The sequence below is a fragment of the Rutilus rutilus genome (genome assembly GCF_951802725.1).
Source record: "Rutilus rutilus genome assembly, chromosome: 3".
In the NCBI taxonomy this organism is placed as follows: Eukaryota; Metazoa; Chordata; class Actinopteri; order Cypriniformes; family Leuciscidae; genus Rutilus; species Rutilus rutilus.
Genome location: NC_140211.1, coordinates 5,856,382 through 5,872,138, shown reverse-complemented (window position 1 = coordinate 5,872,138; position 15,757 = coordinate 5,856,382). Strand labels below are relative to the sequence as shown.

Sequence of the window (15,757 nt, the reverse complement as noted above, 5' to 3'; positions counted from 1 at the left end):
CGAGTCAGGCTTTTACAGCCGTTACTTCCTCGTTCCCAAGAAGGACGGAGCACTAAGACCTATTTTAGATCTGAGACATCTGAACAAGGCTCTCATGAGACGGCCGTTCAGGATGATTACAACCAGACAGACCCTCGCGCAAATTCGCCCAGGAGACTGGTTTATCTCTCTCGATCTGAAAGACGCTTATTTCCAGATCCAGATAACTCCCCGTCACAGGCCATTTTTGAGATTCGCCTTCGACGGTCGAGCTTATCAATACACAGTCCTGCCGTTCGGCCTGTCTTTAGCACCCCGTACATTTACGAAATGCATGGACACGGCTCTCGCTCCCCTGAGGAGTCAGGGAATGCGAATTCTGAACTACTTGGACGATTGGCTCGTTCTAGCGCAGTCAGAGACAGAACTTGTGTCTCACAGAACAGCGTTACTCGACCACCTGGAGGGTCTGGGTCTAGCGGTCAACTGGACCAAGAGCTCGCTCTCGCCCCGGCAGTCGATTTCCTTTCTCGGAATAGAACTGGACTCGGTGGCGATGACGGCCAGATTGTCGGAGCAGCGCGCGCGCCGCATCCAGCGCCTCGCTGCATCCTTCAAAGAAGGCAACCGGGTTCCCCTGAAGACATTCCAGCGCATTCTGGGGCATATGGCCTCAGCTGCAGCGGTTCTTCAGCTGGGTTTACTGCGCATGCGCCCGCTTCAACGCTGGCTGAGAACGCGCGTATCCCATCGAGCCTGGGCGACCGGCGGCTCGCTAATCAGAGTGACTCAGGTCTGTGTCTCAGCCCTGCAGCCCTGGCTAGCAGCCGAATGGTATCACACAGGAGTGAATATGGGAGTGGTTTCACACCGGAAAGTTGTCTCGACAGACGCGTCCAACCTAGGTTGGGGAGCGCTCTTCGAAGGCAGACCGGTCTTTGGCCACTGGTCAGACCAGGAGAATCTCCTACACATAAACTGTCTAGAGATGCTCGCGGTCGAGAAAGCGCTCATGCACTTCCTCCCTTTCCTCCATGGTCACCATGTTCTAGTCCGCACGGACAACACTTCAGTAGTGGCCTATGTGAACCGCCAGGGCGGTGTCAGATCAAAGCAACTCTGCGCCCTGACGGAACGCCTCCTCGTATGGGCTCAGCACTCTCTGCGCTCTCTGAGAGCATCGCATGTGCCTGGCCATCTGAACGAGGGCCCCGACAGACTGTCCAGGGACAATGTTCCCCCTGGGGAGTGGTCTCTACACCCCCAAACAGTCCAGTCGCTGTGGCGCCGCTTTGGCAGAGCGAAAGTCGACCTCTTTGCGTCAAAAGACAACGCGCACTGCCCAGCGTTCTTTTCAAAGAGCGAGGACGCGCTGGCCCAGTCTTGGCCCAGCGGCCCGCTATATGCCTTTCCACCAGTCTCTCTGCTGCCTCAGGTCATCGAGAGAGTCAGGAAAGCGCGCCACACAGTGCTCCTCATAGCCCCGTTCTGGGAGAACCAAGCTTGGTTCCCGGAACGCATACAATTGGCAGACTCAGCCCCTTGGCCGATTCCGGTGCGGAGAGACCTTCTCTCTCAAGCCCGCGGCTCGATTTGGCATCCCCACCCAGAGCACTGGTCTCTGCATGCGTGGAGCCTCAACAATTACATGCTGATCTACCAGAAGGGGTGATGAACACGATCATACAATCTAGAGCCCCCTCCACGAGGCGGCTCTACACGTCTAAATGGTCTGTGTTTAACAAATGGTGCACTACCAAAGGGCTCAATCCACAGACATGTGGGGTCTCGCAAGTATTGTGCTTCCTTCAAGAGCTACTGGACGCGGGCAGGTCCCCCTCCACGCTCAAAGTCTATGTCGCGGCCATTTCAGCGCTCTCTGTTTCAGAGCCGGGGCCGCGCATTAGGAAGGAACGAGTTTGTCATCCGCTTCCTTAGAGGAGCGAGGAGGATGAACCCCCCGCGACCCCCTTCGGTTCCTATGTGGGATCTTTCACTGGTCTTGGACACACTGAAAGCACATCCCTGTGAACCCTTAGAAACTGTGGATATGAAATACCTCACGCTCAAAACCGTTTTTCTGATAGCACTGTCTTCAGTAAAACGTGTGGGAGACCTTCACGCGTTATCCACTAACGCTGCGTGCCTCGAGTTCGGACCCAATGACTCTAAGTTATTCTCAGACCGAGGCATGGGTACGTCCCAAAAACTTTGGGCACTCCCTTCAGAGCGCAGGTCATTTCCCTTTTCAGCCCTGCCGAATACTGGCTGCGAGGCAGATAGTCACCTCCTCTGCCCAGTTAGGGCGCTGAGAAGCTATGTTTCGCGCTCCGCCGCCTTCAGGCGTTCAGAGCAGCTTTTTGTTTCGTTTGGTGGGCGCACCAAGGGTCTCGCCGCCTCGAAACACACTCTGTCCAGATGGATAGTCGATGCTATCGCAGCTGCTTACGCATCTAAAAAAACCTGCAGTGCCCCTTGGGCATTCGGGCACACTCCACCAGAGGCATGGCCTCATCGTGGGCGTGGTCCAGTGGGATTCCCATTCATGACATTTGTGCAGCGGCAGGCTGGGCCTCCCCCTCCACATTTGTTAGGTTTTACAACCTGGAAGTTCCCGCCTTGCAGGCCAAAGTGCTATCAGTCTAAGTCTCGCGTAAACCAGCCCACTATCTGTGCGCGGGCTACGCTGCTGATTTAGCTCTACTGGTTGAGCTGCACTATATGGAAGTATTAGTTGGACCGGCTGTGCCGCTCCCTGCCCCATATTATGTGCTTGTGTACTGTGGTATCTTGGCCGCCCAGCTCCGCTTCGCGTTCCCTGGGCTCCCCATGGGACTCATTCAGGATGCTGGGCGCGCGCACGGCGTTGACAAAGGTGTTCCCGCAGCGTAAGCTAGCTTACGCAATACGAGAGAACCTCTCGTAAGAGAACGTACTCGGTTACTAACGTAACCTCGGTTCTCTCTAGAGAGGGAACGAGTATTGCGTAACCCGCCGTGCTCTCGCCACGAGCTCGTTTTCGCTTCATGCGACAGAAACCAGCGAAGCAGCCTCTGTTCCTTGCTTATATACGCTAAGCCACACCCCTAATGACGGGCTGTGACGCACTAAGCGCGCCAAGCGCGCTCATTGGACGTGACGTCACGCGCAAGGCTCAGCCATAGGCTGCTGCAGTTGCCGCAGAGCAGCCAATGGGCACGCGACTCGCTTGCCCTAGGTCTGCAGGCTGCCGCACTGCGTTGACAAGTTTTATAAAAATTAGGATAATTTTTGGCTTCAGTATCTCGTGAAAGGAGACTTTCCCGCAGCGTAAGCTAGCTTACGCAATACTCGTTCCCTCTCTAGAGAGAACCGAGGTTACGTTAGTAACCGAGTACGTTTTCTGGTAAACTTTATCTCTCGTCTTCATTAACAATACACATAATGCGTAAAAACTACATTGTATACTGTCAGTATTCAGAAATACATTTATGATTGAAAACTATTTGTTTCCGCCATTGCTTCCCACTTGTAATTATGACTTTGTGGTGCAGTTCATGTGCGTTCAACTCGTAATTACCATCTTTCTGACATGACTTGAAATGTTTTTACTGATACTTACAGGAATTGGACACACTAATATTTTATGGATAGAAGGAACATGATCGGGTCAATCCCTCTGACAGTGAGCTTGAGGAGAGTCAGGAAGAGAAGATCCCTGAATCAGGCTTGAGAGACAGTTGGGAGGTCAGGGGTCAGTTAGGGGTCAGTCAGTAAAGTAATGTGTGTATGCATGTGCATGTGTATTTGGTTTATATATGAAATGTGAGAAACATTTATACATGAGGTATTAGATATAATTAGTAGTAGTTTGTTTATTTGATTTGTTGGATGTTTGTGATTGGTTGGACACATTTTATGATGAATATATTATCAGGGACCCCCAAGCTCCCAAAAAATGGGATGAACTTTTTTTCCCTCACAAAATAAAAATTCATGCCATTAGAGGGTTAAAGCCATGTTTATGTATTCTCTAAAAGGATAGTAGTGGGAAAGGGTAGATCTCTCATCACTTAGACAACCCTTTCTCACTGCCCTCCTTTTAGAAAAAAAAAATGAAAATAAATGAAAATGACACAGACATTCTTTGATTCTTTGATCTTGTGATGATATTTTGAGGTTTATGAAACTAAAGATGCAGATCATGCATAAATGTTTCCTCTACTCTGGTTAAAACCACAGGGCAGAAACAGAGCAGAAGTCAAACCACGACTATGAGCTTAACTCTTTTATTAGGCCTGAAGAAATAGGTTGGCTGTTGAAAGCACAATCGTCTTTAGGTAAATTGCTGGTTAAGTTTGAAACCCTCCACAGGGTGTCCGGAAAGAGACTTGGTCAGTAGATATTTGGGAATAACCTGTTTATTTGTCACCACATATCTCAGATATTAGCAGTTTCCCTTATGGGGGTATAGCCTATATATGTGGTTGTTCCCATAAATAATAATAATAATAATAATAATAATAATAATAATAATAATAATAATAAAAGAAGAAGAACAAAAGAAAGAAAATGTAGGTAGGTAAAAAATAAAATAAAATAAAAAATAGATTTAATCAGAAGGTTTATAACTAATGACCTTTTTAACAAAGCCTCTTAAACTCAAGACTTTAACAGTCATATTCGCTCTACAAGCAGCTGCTAAAGTGACTACATCTTCAGTGAGCTGAAAGAAGCCTCTGCAACATGTGAAAATGTAAGTGTTTTGCTGTAAATCTAATGTCAGTTTTCTCCCACCCATGGCCTCTGAAAAGTTAGAACCCACAACGTACTGTGACTTCCGCTATAAAGTTACTGCGAAACCACCTGAGAGAAACTGAACTCATTTAGACTGTGAACAATGATGACATTTATTTAAAGGGCTGCCAACGTTGGTTGATATCACTTTTATGGTTATTAAACCTCAATAAATGCATATATAGAAAAAACTATAATAAGTGTTCAACAGATTATGATTAGCCTATATATTGAGATAAATATGTAAGATTAGGTACAAAATCCAATCCTACCCGAATTCAGTGTAATCAGTATAGACAACTAATACTCAACAGCTACAAGAGTTAAAACCGTACTGCCTTGGTGGAAACAGTGAAGAAAAAAAGGTGTCATTCTGAACTGAGTTATAAACCTTTTGCATCTATCTTTCTCTTAAAGTTACACAGACAGATAAAGGCATCCTAGTCCAGACTAAAGGGACCGGCGCCTCCTGCTCCTCAAACTCAACAAGAAACAGAGCGAGACCAAGACAAAACCCGCCAAGAAAGCGGCTCCTAAAGCCAAGAAACCCGCTGCCGCTAAGAAGACCAAAACTGCAGCAGCAAAGAAACCCGCCGCTCAGAAATCTCTGAAGGTGAAGAAAACCGCTGCTAAAAAGGCAACGAAGAGCCTTAAGAAGACAAAGAAACCAGCAAAGCCTTAACCAAACCCAAAATGGCCAAACCTAAAGCAGCCAAGCCTAAAAAGACAGCAGCCAAAAAGAAATAAACTCAGTCTTTTTACTTATTTTATAAAAAATAAAAAAATAAACTATTTTAAAAGCCACCCACTAGTTAATAGTAAAGAGTGTTATTTCATTGGTCAAAAGTGACATTGGCTTTCCTTTATGTTACAAGTGAAAGCAAATGAACAGGCCCATTTGGGAATGTTATGTTTTTGATCAAGTCTCAAGTATTAATACATAAATGCATAAATGTATATTATACATAAATATTATACATGTTTACATATTTATACAATTAAACTAAAGCTATTATGCTTAATGACCGAAGTGTTTAACTTGTAATCACACATTTTTATCATCATTATCATCATTATCAAAATAAAGTCACCCTTTAAAAGGAAGACAAGCGGCATTAAATGAAACTACAGCGTGACGTGTTTGAGTGTCAGTAGCAGAAAGGGGGGGTTGGTGTTCAGAGAGAAGATCACTGATTGGCTGGGAATGTTTTCAGATTTCAGCCAATAGGAGACTGTCACGCTTTCTTTTATAAGTCACCTCACAACTTGCAACTGCATTGTATTTGTTTCTCTCGCTAATCGTAATGAGTGGAAGAGGTAAAACCGGGGGTAAGGCTCGCGCTAAGGCCAAGAGTCGCTCTTCCAGGGCGGGACTGCAGTTCCCCGTCGGCCGTGTTCACAGGCTTCTCCGCAAAGGCAACTATGCCCAGCGCGTCGGTGCCGGAGCTCCGGTGTATTTGGCCGCTGTGCTCGAGTATCTGACCGCTGAGATCCTGGAGTTGGCTGGAAACGCCGCTCGGGACAACAAGAAGACCCGCATCATCCCTCGACACCTGCAGCTGGCGGTGCGCAATGACGAGGAGCTGAACAAGCTTCTGGGTGGCGTGACCATCGCTCAGGGTGGTGTGTTGCCCAACATTCAGGCCGTGCTGCTGCCCAAGAAGACCGAGAAGCCCGCGAAGGCCAAGTAGACTGACGGAAGCTTCTCTTCAAACCAAAGGCTCTTTTAAGAGCCACCCAATTTCTCCCCGAGAGAGTTATTTCATAAATTGTATCACTATTTAAGTTGGTATCAGCCCGGCATAGAATTAAATCAGTTTTGTACCATACGTTGCTAAAGTTGTTTTAAAAATAAACGTATATGAAATACAAGAATGTTTAAAGCAAATAATCCGCTACATTATGAACATATTTCCCCCCTTTGTGCTATGAAAAGATTTTTTTGCACTGTATGTTATTATTTATTCGTTTTCACGTCTCAATTTTTTATATTAGTTAATAAAAATCGAACAATTATGGGTTGTGACAAATATAAGACTGATTTAATCTATTTTCTAGCTTTGTCTTTGGCCCGGTCCAGGACATCCTGCCCAAAGACATCCAGCTGGCCCGTCACATCCGCGGAGAGCGCGCTTAAATCCACAGCAGAAACACAAACCCAAAGGCTCTTTTAAGACTCAGTGAAAGATGATTTCCATATTACGGTGTTTTTAAACTTCTATATGCCATGGTGGTCTTATAAAAATGCTATTTTTATATATTTAAATCCAAAAGCAAATGTAAGGAAATGAATGTAATATAATAATATTATATTTAGTTATATCATTTGTATGTTTGTATGTATAGTTATTAACCCTCATCCTCTCCGACCTGTAACAAATCCTTCCCTCGCGGGTCAAAATGACTGAAGCCCTATAGTTATACAGAATTATTAATATTACTTAAATTCTACTTATTTCCACTAGTATAAGGCATCAAAAGACTGACCTCGACTTGGTAATGCGTAACTGGTGACGTACTAGAACCGCCCATGAATGTGGTTTCAACTAGGTCCGCTAGCTGACTATAACCTCCTCTTCCCCAGACCAGTAGTTTTGCTATCATCTGCTGTTGTGATTTGAAGAGTATCTGCAGTCATGTCTGGAAGAGGAAAAGGCGGTAAAGGACTCGGGAAAGGAGGCGCTAAGCGTCACCGAAAGGTTCTTCGCGATAATATCCAGGGAATCACTAAACCCGCTATTCGTCGTCTTGCTCGACGTGGCGGCGTCAAGCGTATTTCTGGCCTGATCTATGAAGAGACTCGCGGTGTGTTGAAGGTGTTTCTGGAGAACGTCATTCGTGATGCTGTGACTTACACTGAACACGCCAAGAGAAAGACCGTCACCGCCATGGATGTTGTGTACGCGCTGAAGCGACAGGGACGCACTCTGTACGGGTTCGGGGGTTAAGAGATCCACGAAGAAGAAAAACACCAACGGCTCTTTTAAGAGCCACCCACATTTACACACAAAGAACAAGTTTCCAAGTGGTTATAAAATCGTTACCACTTATTTCTGGTCTTTATGTGCCAATTAAATATAGTAATAATATATGTGCTTTTGCAGTATGAATTGTATTTTATTGTTTTCAAGTTGATTAAACTGAAATTATCAATATTGTACCTTCAATATTTAATACTGCAGTGCGCATTACGAAAAATGCTGGAAAATGAAACAGAAACATGATATAATGGGGGATGATAGTAGGACATGAGGCGATGGACGGGATTAACATTTAAAGCCTGTGATTGGGTGTCCCACAAGTCAAGGAACGTTTAATATAACCAATGAAATCATTCTATGGGTTGGTCCAGGAAAACTAGCAATCAGAGAAGGCCGTACTTCCCTTTGGAAATTAGCATAGAGCAGTGCATAAAAGCCCGCCTGTAGTATCACAGCTTTATTGGTCTTTGAGTTTCTCTGACTGAATCATCATGCCTGAACCAGCGAAGTCCGCACCCAAGAAGGGTTCGAAGAAGGCCGTCACTAAAACCGCCGGCAAGGGCGGAAAGAAGCGCAGAAAGTCCAGGAAGGAGAGCTACGCGATCTACGTGTACAAAGTCCTGAAGCAGGTTCATCCCGACACCGGGATCTCCTCCAAGGCGATGGGAATCATGAACTCTTTCGTCAACGACATCTTCGAGCGCATCGCCGGTGAAGCGTCTCGTCTCGCTCACTACAACAAGCGCTCCACCATCACATCTCGAGAGATCCAGACCGCCGTGCGTCTGCTGCTGCCCGGAGAGCTGGCCAAACACGCCGTGTCTGAGGGCACAAAGGCTGTGACCAAATACACCAGCTCAAAGTAGAGGAGTCAGCTCAACACACAACACAAAGGCTCTTTTAAGAGCCACACATATTATCTTTGAAGAGCAGTTGAATTGCAGATTTAATCACATGCATTAGAGGAAGATGATGTAGAACAATAAAATATAAGACATTTATGACTGGTTTCACAGTAAAGGCTTAAACTCCCAGGCTAATATTCATGTCATAACATAAAATAGACTTATTTTAAGGGTTTAATTTTATATATTTGCTGTAAGTTAAAAGTACATAAAAAAAAAAATCCACAAATCTTTAAATCTAGCTTTTTTTTATAGACTAAGATGAGGAACTTCTGTTCTAATGGCATATTGGCTTTTGTCTTCAGCAAATGTTGTGAATACAAAAGCATTATTTTCATTAACATTTATATTTGAATTCTTTTTTTTTTCTTTTCTTTTGGACAATCCGGCTTCTTGTCTCTGATGTTTACAGTAGTAACTGAGATAGTTCATGTTCCTCTTCCCTCATAAAATACAGATCTAATCAGTTTCAGGTGTTTTTTACTATAGTATATCAGAGGTCTGTGAGCTGCACTATTGATTTTTTACTAGTTGTTCACAAATGTTGACTTGTCAATCTACAAATGTAATTTAAATGAAGAGAATAGTGGGTGAATTTTAACACTCATAAGAGTCAAACAATATGTTCAAGCTCTCTGTCTGTTTTTATTTATTTATAAATCTTTAATGTCAAATCCATTTCACATATAGTGTGTATGTCATGAAGAGGACATCATGTTGAATAACACAGGTAAACATATATTTAACTATTTACTTTTATAATCATTTTTATTATGCTGTTCTTTTAATGTCTACTTCCAACTTTTCTTCCAGTTTGTGGAAGCGAACAGCTAAAATCAAAGCAATCAATGTGTCTCGACTGTGATGTTCCATAAGAGAACGTATTTAGGTTATTTGAATACTATTTGATAACTTATTTATTTTAATATTTCGATAATTATCAGAATTTCTCAAACTCTCTTAAATGTCAAACATAATGGCATTAAAGAATAAAGACTTTATTTTTAAAACGTTTTCTGTATTATTGCAAAAAAATGTCAGTCAAAACCGCATCAACAACAGTCAAGTATAATTCAACAACAAATCCTATAATATTAAATAATATATAATATTAAATTATATTTATGGCTATATTATGAACAATGAAGCCAAACAAATTTATTTGAAGTGAAACTTAAACTACAACTCTCAGCACAAATACAAATGTTTCCATATTTGCGATGTAAATTCTGGTTGCATTATTTATTATGTAAACATGGCTTAGTGTTTAATAAGGCCTGTTCCAGTATCCACAAAATATCATCCCTCACACGAGCAGAAATGTGTTTAGCAGCTCGGCTGTCTGATCAGGGAACCCAAAGACTCTTTTAAGAGCCACTATATTCTCCCTTAACACTTCTCCAGCAGAAGCCTGGTTTACCCAGGAGTCTCCCATCCAGAGACTGACCAGACTCAACCCTGCTGAGCTTCAGTGGGAAACCAGTCTTGGGCTACAGGGTGATACGGCTGCTGGCCTCAAATCTCAAATCTGAGAGCTTTCTGACCCCACATAGACAGCAATACAGCGACCACTTTCAAGGCCCAGAAAGGTAGTAAAGACATTGTTAAAATAGTCCATGTGACTCCAGTGGTTCAACCTTAATGTTATGAAGCGACGAGAATACGTCTATAAACACAGTGCAGCGCTTCCAGGTTCAATGTTCGACGGGTTCTGGACGACATGATGGTGATTTCATTTTTGGGTGAACCAACCATTTAAAAAGTGTTGATGTTACATTAAATAAACCAGTGGGCAACTCTGGCCCTCGAGATCCACTAGAGTTTAGCCCAAACCCTATAATGAAAAACACCTGAACAAACTCAAGATCTTCAGGATTACTAGAAATATACAGGAATTTGAGTTCGATCAGTTTTCTAACAATTGTTCAAAAGAGCAAATCCAAATAAGTAAAATTCCACACTTATTTATTTAGTAATTTCTTTATACGGAACATTTGAAACAGAATAAAACTGGCATGTTTACTAATTACTGGGATGACTGATCTAGAACAAGCAACATGAGATCATTGTCAAGCTATTGGAAGAACATACACAACAACACACATACACAATTTATTTATGTATTTTCTTTTCTTTACAGTTTATGGTTAAGACAAAAGTGGTTTTCACATGGTTATGAACATAAAAATGTTATAACAAAATCAATACATTGGGGAATGCCCCAATAATGAGTTCCTGAATTTTATATGAGTTTAATATTATTTTATATGAGTTCCTTATTTTTATTTATGATATAGGCAAGCAATAAAAGTAAAGAGCAAGAGGGCTGTTTTTCCTGGAAAAGCATATTTCAAGTGTGATATTGTTATAGAATGGTTAAATAAACAAGTTAATATTATATAACTTACATTATAGACACATATCGTCTGTTTTTTTGCTAAATGAATATAGTTTTAAACAAAGCCACATGAGAACAGTTGCTCGTCTGAGCAACACGTAAATGAAAGAATCTCTGAATGAATGATTTTAATTAGGGCTGCACGATTAATCACAATGAAACCGCATCTGATTTGGCAAAGGCTGCCTAATTCTGTGTAAGAATCACATCATCTCACAGAAGGATGAGCTCAACTGTCGTTATGAAGTAAGTTTGGAGTAAAAGCATGTTATTAAAATGCATAAATGCTTCTTATGTTGGGAAAGATGTTTGACGCGTGTTGCTTTTTCAAATGCACGTTCTAAGTGACTGAAACTCAGAGTGCTTTCAGAAGGAGCAGTGTTTACAGAGCCATACATCAATGACAAGCTGCACATACACAATAATTGCAGCCTTTGCAATTTCATAATCGCGATTAATTGTGCAGCCCTAATTTGAATGAATTGTTCAGTGACTCACTCATTGACAGTGATTTGCCGCCACCTACTGGAGGATCTCCACTGCACTCTGGAGAACAAGGGTACGTTTACATGACAACGATGTGCTAAAAACAGAAACGTTTTTCTTACAGATGACGTTATCAAAACGATCCCTGTTCACCCAGATCCGTAAAAAACGACTAATAACACTGTATTACGCATACCAGACAAGTAGTTGGCGATGTGACTTTGTAAATGAAGACTACGGGACTGCACACACACATTATTTTATTATAGTTCACTCGAGCTGAGCGCACAGGCCTATATAGACACAAATTAACTAATCTATCATATTTTTGTCCGATTGTCATTATAAGGATGTTAATCTTGATAATACTGTATCATTACTTTGTCCTCTGGATAAATTTCATCTTCACAAAGCAGAAACATTCACTGTAATCCCAATCTTAGAATGTTCTCCTCTGATATAAAGTCACTTTTACTTCCTTTAAGAAAACCTTTGAACACAAAGGCTTCGAAAACATATATCATCCTTGAGTGTGTTGTAAAGAACCTTTCATTTAAAAAAAGCTTATAGACTAAACAAGTAATAGCCTACGCATGTGCATGACGTCACCATTTTCACAAATTCAAATTTTTGTTTTTACATGGAGATGATAAGGGTCTCGTTTGTACTTGCACTTTGAAACACGTTTTTAAAAGTCCCCCAAACGCCACTGTCGTGTAAATTAACCCCCAAAAAGCATACAAAGTATTTAGTCAGGTTTGGTTTTGCCAGTAAAAATACCTCAATAGCCTTTGTTTGTATCACAAATACATTCCACATTAAATTACAATAGCAAGAATCACTATGATCTGTCAAAAATGCAGGCCTACTGTAAGCTCTATAAAATGAGCGTTCTCTGGGAATGTTTGTTATGCTTGGTGGTGTTGACATGTTTTATATATTATTTCTTTATTCTATATATTACCATCTCCCCCTGATTACCAATCTTCCTGCATCCCTGCAATTAAATTACACATTTGAAGTCTATAAAAGTAGAACCAGCTACAATATTTACAAACCATATGTTGACAGAAATAACAGTACAAGTCGTTTTAAACTGGTTAATATCAGATTGGAGTGTCTTCCTCTGCTACGGTGAACTGACTTTAGTCTTCAGCAGTTGAAACTGTGAAATACACACACACACACACACAAAAAAAAGAAATTCAACATTTAAACGGACATGTCCTATGTTTTTTTTTATTTATTTTTTTTTTTTTTTACTGCAGATATTGGTTTCATGAATGACCATTATTTATTTAAAGCAACACTATGTAGCTTTTCGACCTTCATAATATATTTCCAAAAACCCTTGTGATGGTACATCGACTTACAATAGGTTGTATGACACGTCTGCCATAGCCTGACGGGGTCTGTATCGCTTTTACTGGCACTATGTAACTTCGGGGTTCGGGTAGTTACCCAAGCACAAAAAGAACTACAAAATTCGACTGCTTTACGGCATACGTCACTTCCCCCATCACTTCCTCAAATTTGGACGCGAGAGGCCAACCAGCGTTTGTTTTTCGGCTTTCGTGCGTATGTTTTTGGGGCTGTTTACACCTGGCCACTTCATGCGTTTTCTCAATTCGGATAGCTATCCGATCGTGAAAAGACCAGGTGTAAATGCCCTCCGAAACGCATTCGAGACGGATTTGAATCCGATCGCTCAAACCTCTTCAGAAGGAGGTCTGGGTCGCATTCCAGGCGAAGCTGGACAAGTGTAAATGCATCTGGTTGTTGAAACCACATATGTAAATTGTACTCCTCCCAAAAATGCTAAAAAAATAAATATATAGGCTATGTATATATATATATAGGTTATAGGCTATATGTAATGTGATAGCCAGATATGACGACGCTACTGGAATCACCGCAGATGAGCAGCTGAGCATGTATTCATCAAGCCAACGTGCAAACTATCGCAAATCAAAGTGAAAGTAAGTCGCAGACGCTTAACACACAATCATCATCATTAAAAGTAAAGAAATGAAATTATCTAACCAGGGCTGTTGCCGCTCTCTCTTATTGCGGTCTTTAATTTAGAAATTTTAGCTGATGATCAATAAAATGCAGCTTGTATCTGTTGCTTTCGGTGACGTGTACTCCAATAAATATGCATATAGCGCGGGAATTGAAGATCGGATTTAAATCCGTTTCGCAAAAGCACATTTATGTGACCAGGTGTAAATGGAATCGTTTCAGATAGCTATCCGATCTGAGAAAACGCATGAAGTGGCCAGGTGTAAACAGCCCCATGGCCAAAGCAGCAGCGAAAAAAAAAAAAAGTCAGAAGTAAGCCTATGTCTAAATGGCGTGTACAAGTTTGGTAGGGGCTACATTCTTGCAAGTAAATAATGCATGATTAGACGGACAAAATCATATTTTAGGCTAACTAGCCTAATGACTGCAGGCTGATAGTCATGTTTGTTTATTTATTTTTCTGGTGAAAGTGTCTTGTCTCAGGCTATAATACAAATCGATTTTTCAACTTTGCAGATTCATCTATGGTAGCTTGATATTATAATGTTGACAATATATGGCTACCACACAAACATTGAATTGAATTAGAATTCTGTAAAACAGTAGCCAATAGGCTACTATAATGACGCTGGCTTGTAAACGTGAGCTACGCGATCTTTTGGCGCTTGAAAAAAATAAAACCCATGAAATTATATTCATATGACATGCTGAAATATATGCCACTGTACCTGGGTTGAAGACATTTCACACACAACACAGGCTGTCTGCCCAAGACATTAGAACTCCATCTGCAGAGTTCGGGTAACGGCTTGTCAACAAATGCACGTGTTAACCATGTAACCATGACAGATTTTACGACAGTAGTAGAAGACAATACTGTTTCCCAACTGTAGGGGGAGCCCGAGAGCAAAAGTGACTTAGTGTTGCTTTAAAATATAGATTTATATAATATAAAAGACAGGCAGTAAATGCATATCTGTCAGTGAGAAAATATGTGAGCCATTTAGAGACAGAGAGAGAGAGAGAGAGAGAGAGAGAGAGAGAGAGAGAGAGAGAGAGAGAGAGAGAGAGAGAGAGAGAGAGAGAGAGAGAGAGTGTGTGTGTGTGTGTGTGTGTGTGTGTGTGTGTGTGTGTGTGTGTGTGTGTGTCAGACAGAAGTGTTACCTCTCGCTCTGTAACATTTATAAAGCAGCACGACTGTCGCTAGCAGATACAGAGAAGCGGCCAGAAGAAAACTGAGGATTTTGAGGACAGAAATCTGACCTGAACGTGACACTGGAAAACAGAAACACAAGAACATTATTGAGCAACAAAGTTTTGTGAGTGAATATAAAAGCTTTGCAATATTATATTTTCCTCCTGTAATATTTTAATATTTAATATTTTCCTCCTGTCTCATATTATTCCACCACCATTTCCCTTTCAGAGCTCTGTATTAAAGGAATAGTTCATTTAAAAATGCATATTCTGCTGAAATTTACTGACCTTCATGTTGTTCAAACCTGTTTGAATTTCTTTCTTGTGTAGAACAAAAAATATATTTCTAAATTTAAGTATATTTGATTGTGCTAAAGTGAAACAATTGCAAGTATATTTTAGGTACACTTTAAATATCTTGCGTTTAAAGACTGATATTTTAGAGATCATACTATTCTTACTAATAGTGATATTAAAACACATGTTAGGCTTAATATTAAGAAATGTGCATTGTGCAAAAAATAAGTAGCCCTACTCCAAATAAATATTAATTATAATTGTATATCAGTAAGTCTCAAGCGAAGTGTCAGTAAATATGTTAATGAATTTGTAGTATACTTTGGAATAAAAGTAGGCTATTTTAAATACATTTTGGTAAAAAAATTTAGGCATACACGATTTTTTTCCCCAGCCCAGAAGTTTACATTCACTTAAGACAAAACTCCTCGGTTACTTTCGTAACCTCGGTTCCCTTTCGAGAATGGTCACTTTGTACTGTGTAGCTATACGCAGTGGGGAAACTCCTTTTCCTCGATTTACTGAAGCCTAAAATGTAAAATGCATTTTGCAGCTGCACAGCTAGCACAGTAAGTGTCTGGCTCACTCATTGGCTGTGCTGCGGCAACTGCACATCCAATGGCGCGGGCGCCTCTGACGTGTGCGCCAACGAGCTAGCATCATGTCATTACACGTCAAAGCCCGCCAAGGGGGCGCGGCCTTAGCCTATATTAGTC

General features: G+C 41.5%; 4 protein-coding genes across 4 annotated transcripts in view; 3 read left to right on the top strand and 1 right to left on the bottom strand.

Moving 5' to 3' along the window:
* Positions 1-15,757, bottom strand: part of LOC311288462 (Fc receptor-like protein 5) — a gene marked incomplete at its 5' end in the record, with an annotated part of 85,444 nt that overhangs the window by 34,930 nt on the left and 34,757 nt on the right. The gene's annotated exons all lie outside the window — the stretch shown is intronic.
* Positions 6,060-6,494, top strand: LOC311287734 (histone H2A-like; the record flags this gene model as incomplete). Its single annotated transcript, XM_084404764.1, has 1 exon — positions 6,060-6,494. The coding sequence occupies one exon, from the start codon at positions 6,060-6,062 to the stop codon at positions 6,444-6,446; it is 387 nt and encodes a 128-aa protein (XP_084260890.1). The 3' UTR covers positions 6,447-6,494.
* LOC311287745 (histone H4) lies at positions 7,366-7,731 on the top strand. The gene has a single exon (XM_084404775.1). It carries the CDS (start codon positions 7,392-7,394, stop codon positions 7,701-7,703), a length of 312 nt encoding a protein of 103 aa, XP_084260901.1. The 5' UTR covers positions 7,366-7,391; the 3' UTR covers positions 7,704-7,731.
* On the top strand, positions 8,022-8,687 carry LOC311287736 (histone H2B-like). The gene has a single exon (XM_084404766.1). The coding sequence runs from the start codon at positions 8,228-8,230 to the stop codon at positions 8,600-8,602; it is 375 nt and encodes a 124-aa protein (XP_084260892.1). The 5' UTR covers positions 8,022-8,227; the 3' UTR covers positions 8,603-8,687.

Coding starts and splice junctions, on each gene's coding strand:
- LOC311287745 (XM_084404775.1), top strand. CDS start 7,392: ATGTCTGGAAGAGGAAAAGGCGGTAAAGGACTCGGGAAAGGAGGCGCT.
- LOC311287736 (XM_084404766.1), top strand. CDS start 8,228: ATGCCTGAACCAGCGAAGTCCGCACCCAAGAAGGGTTCGAAGAAGGCC.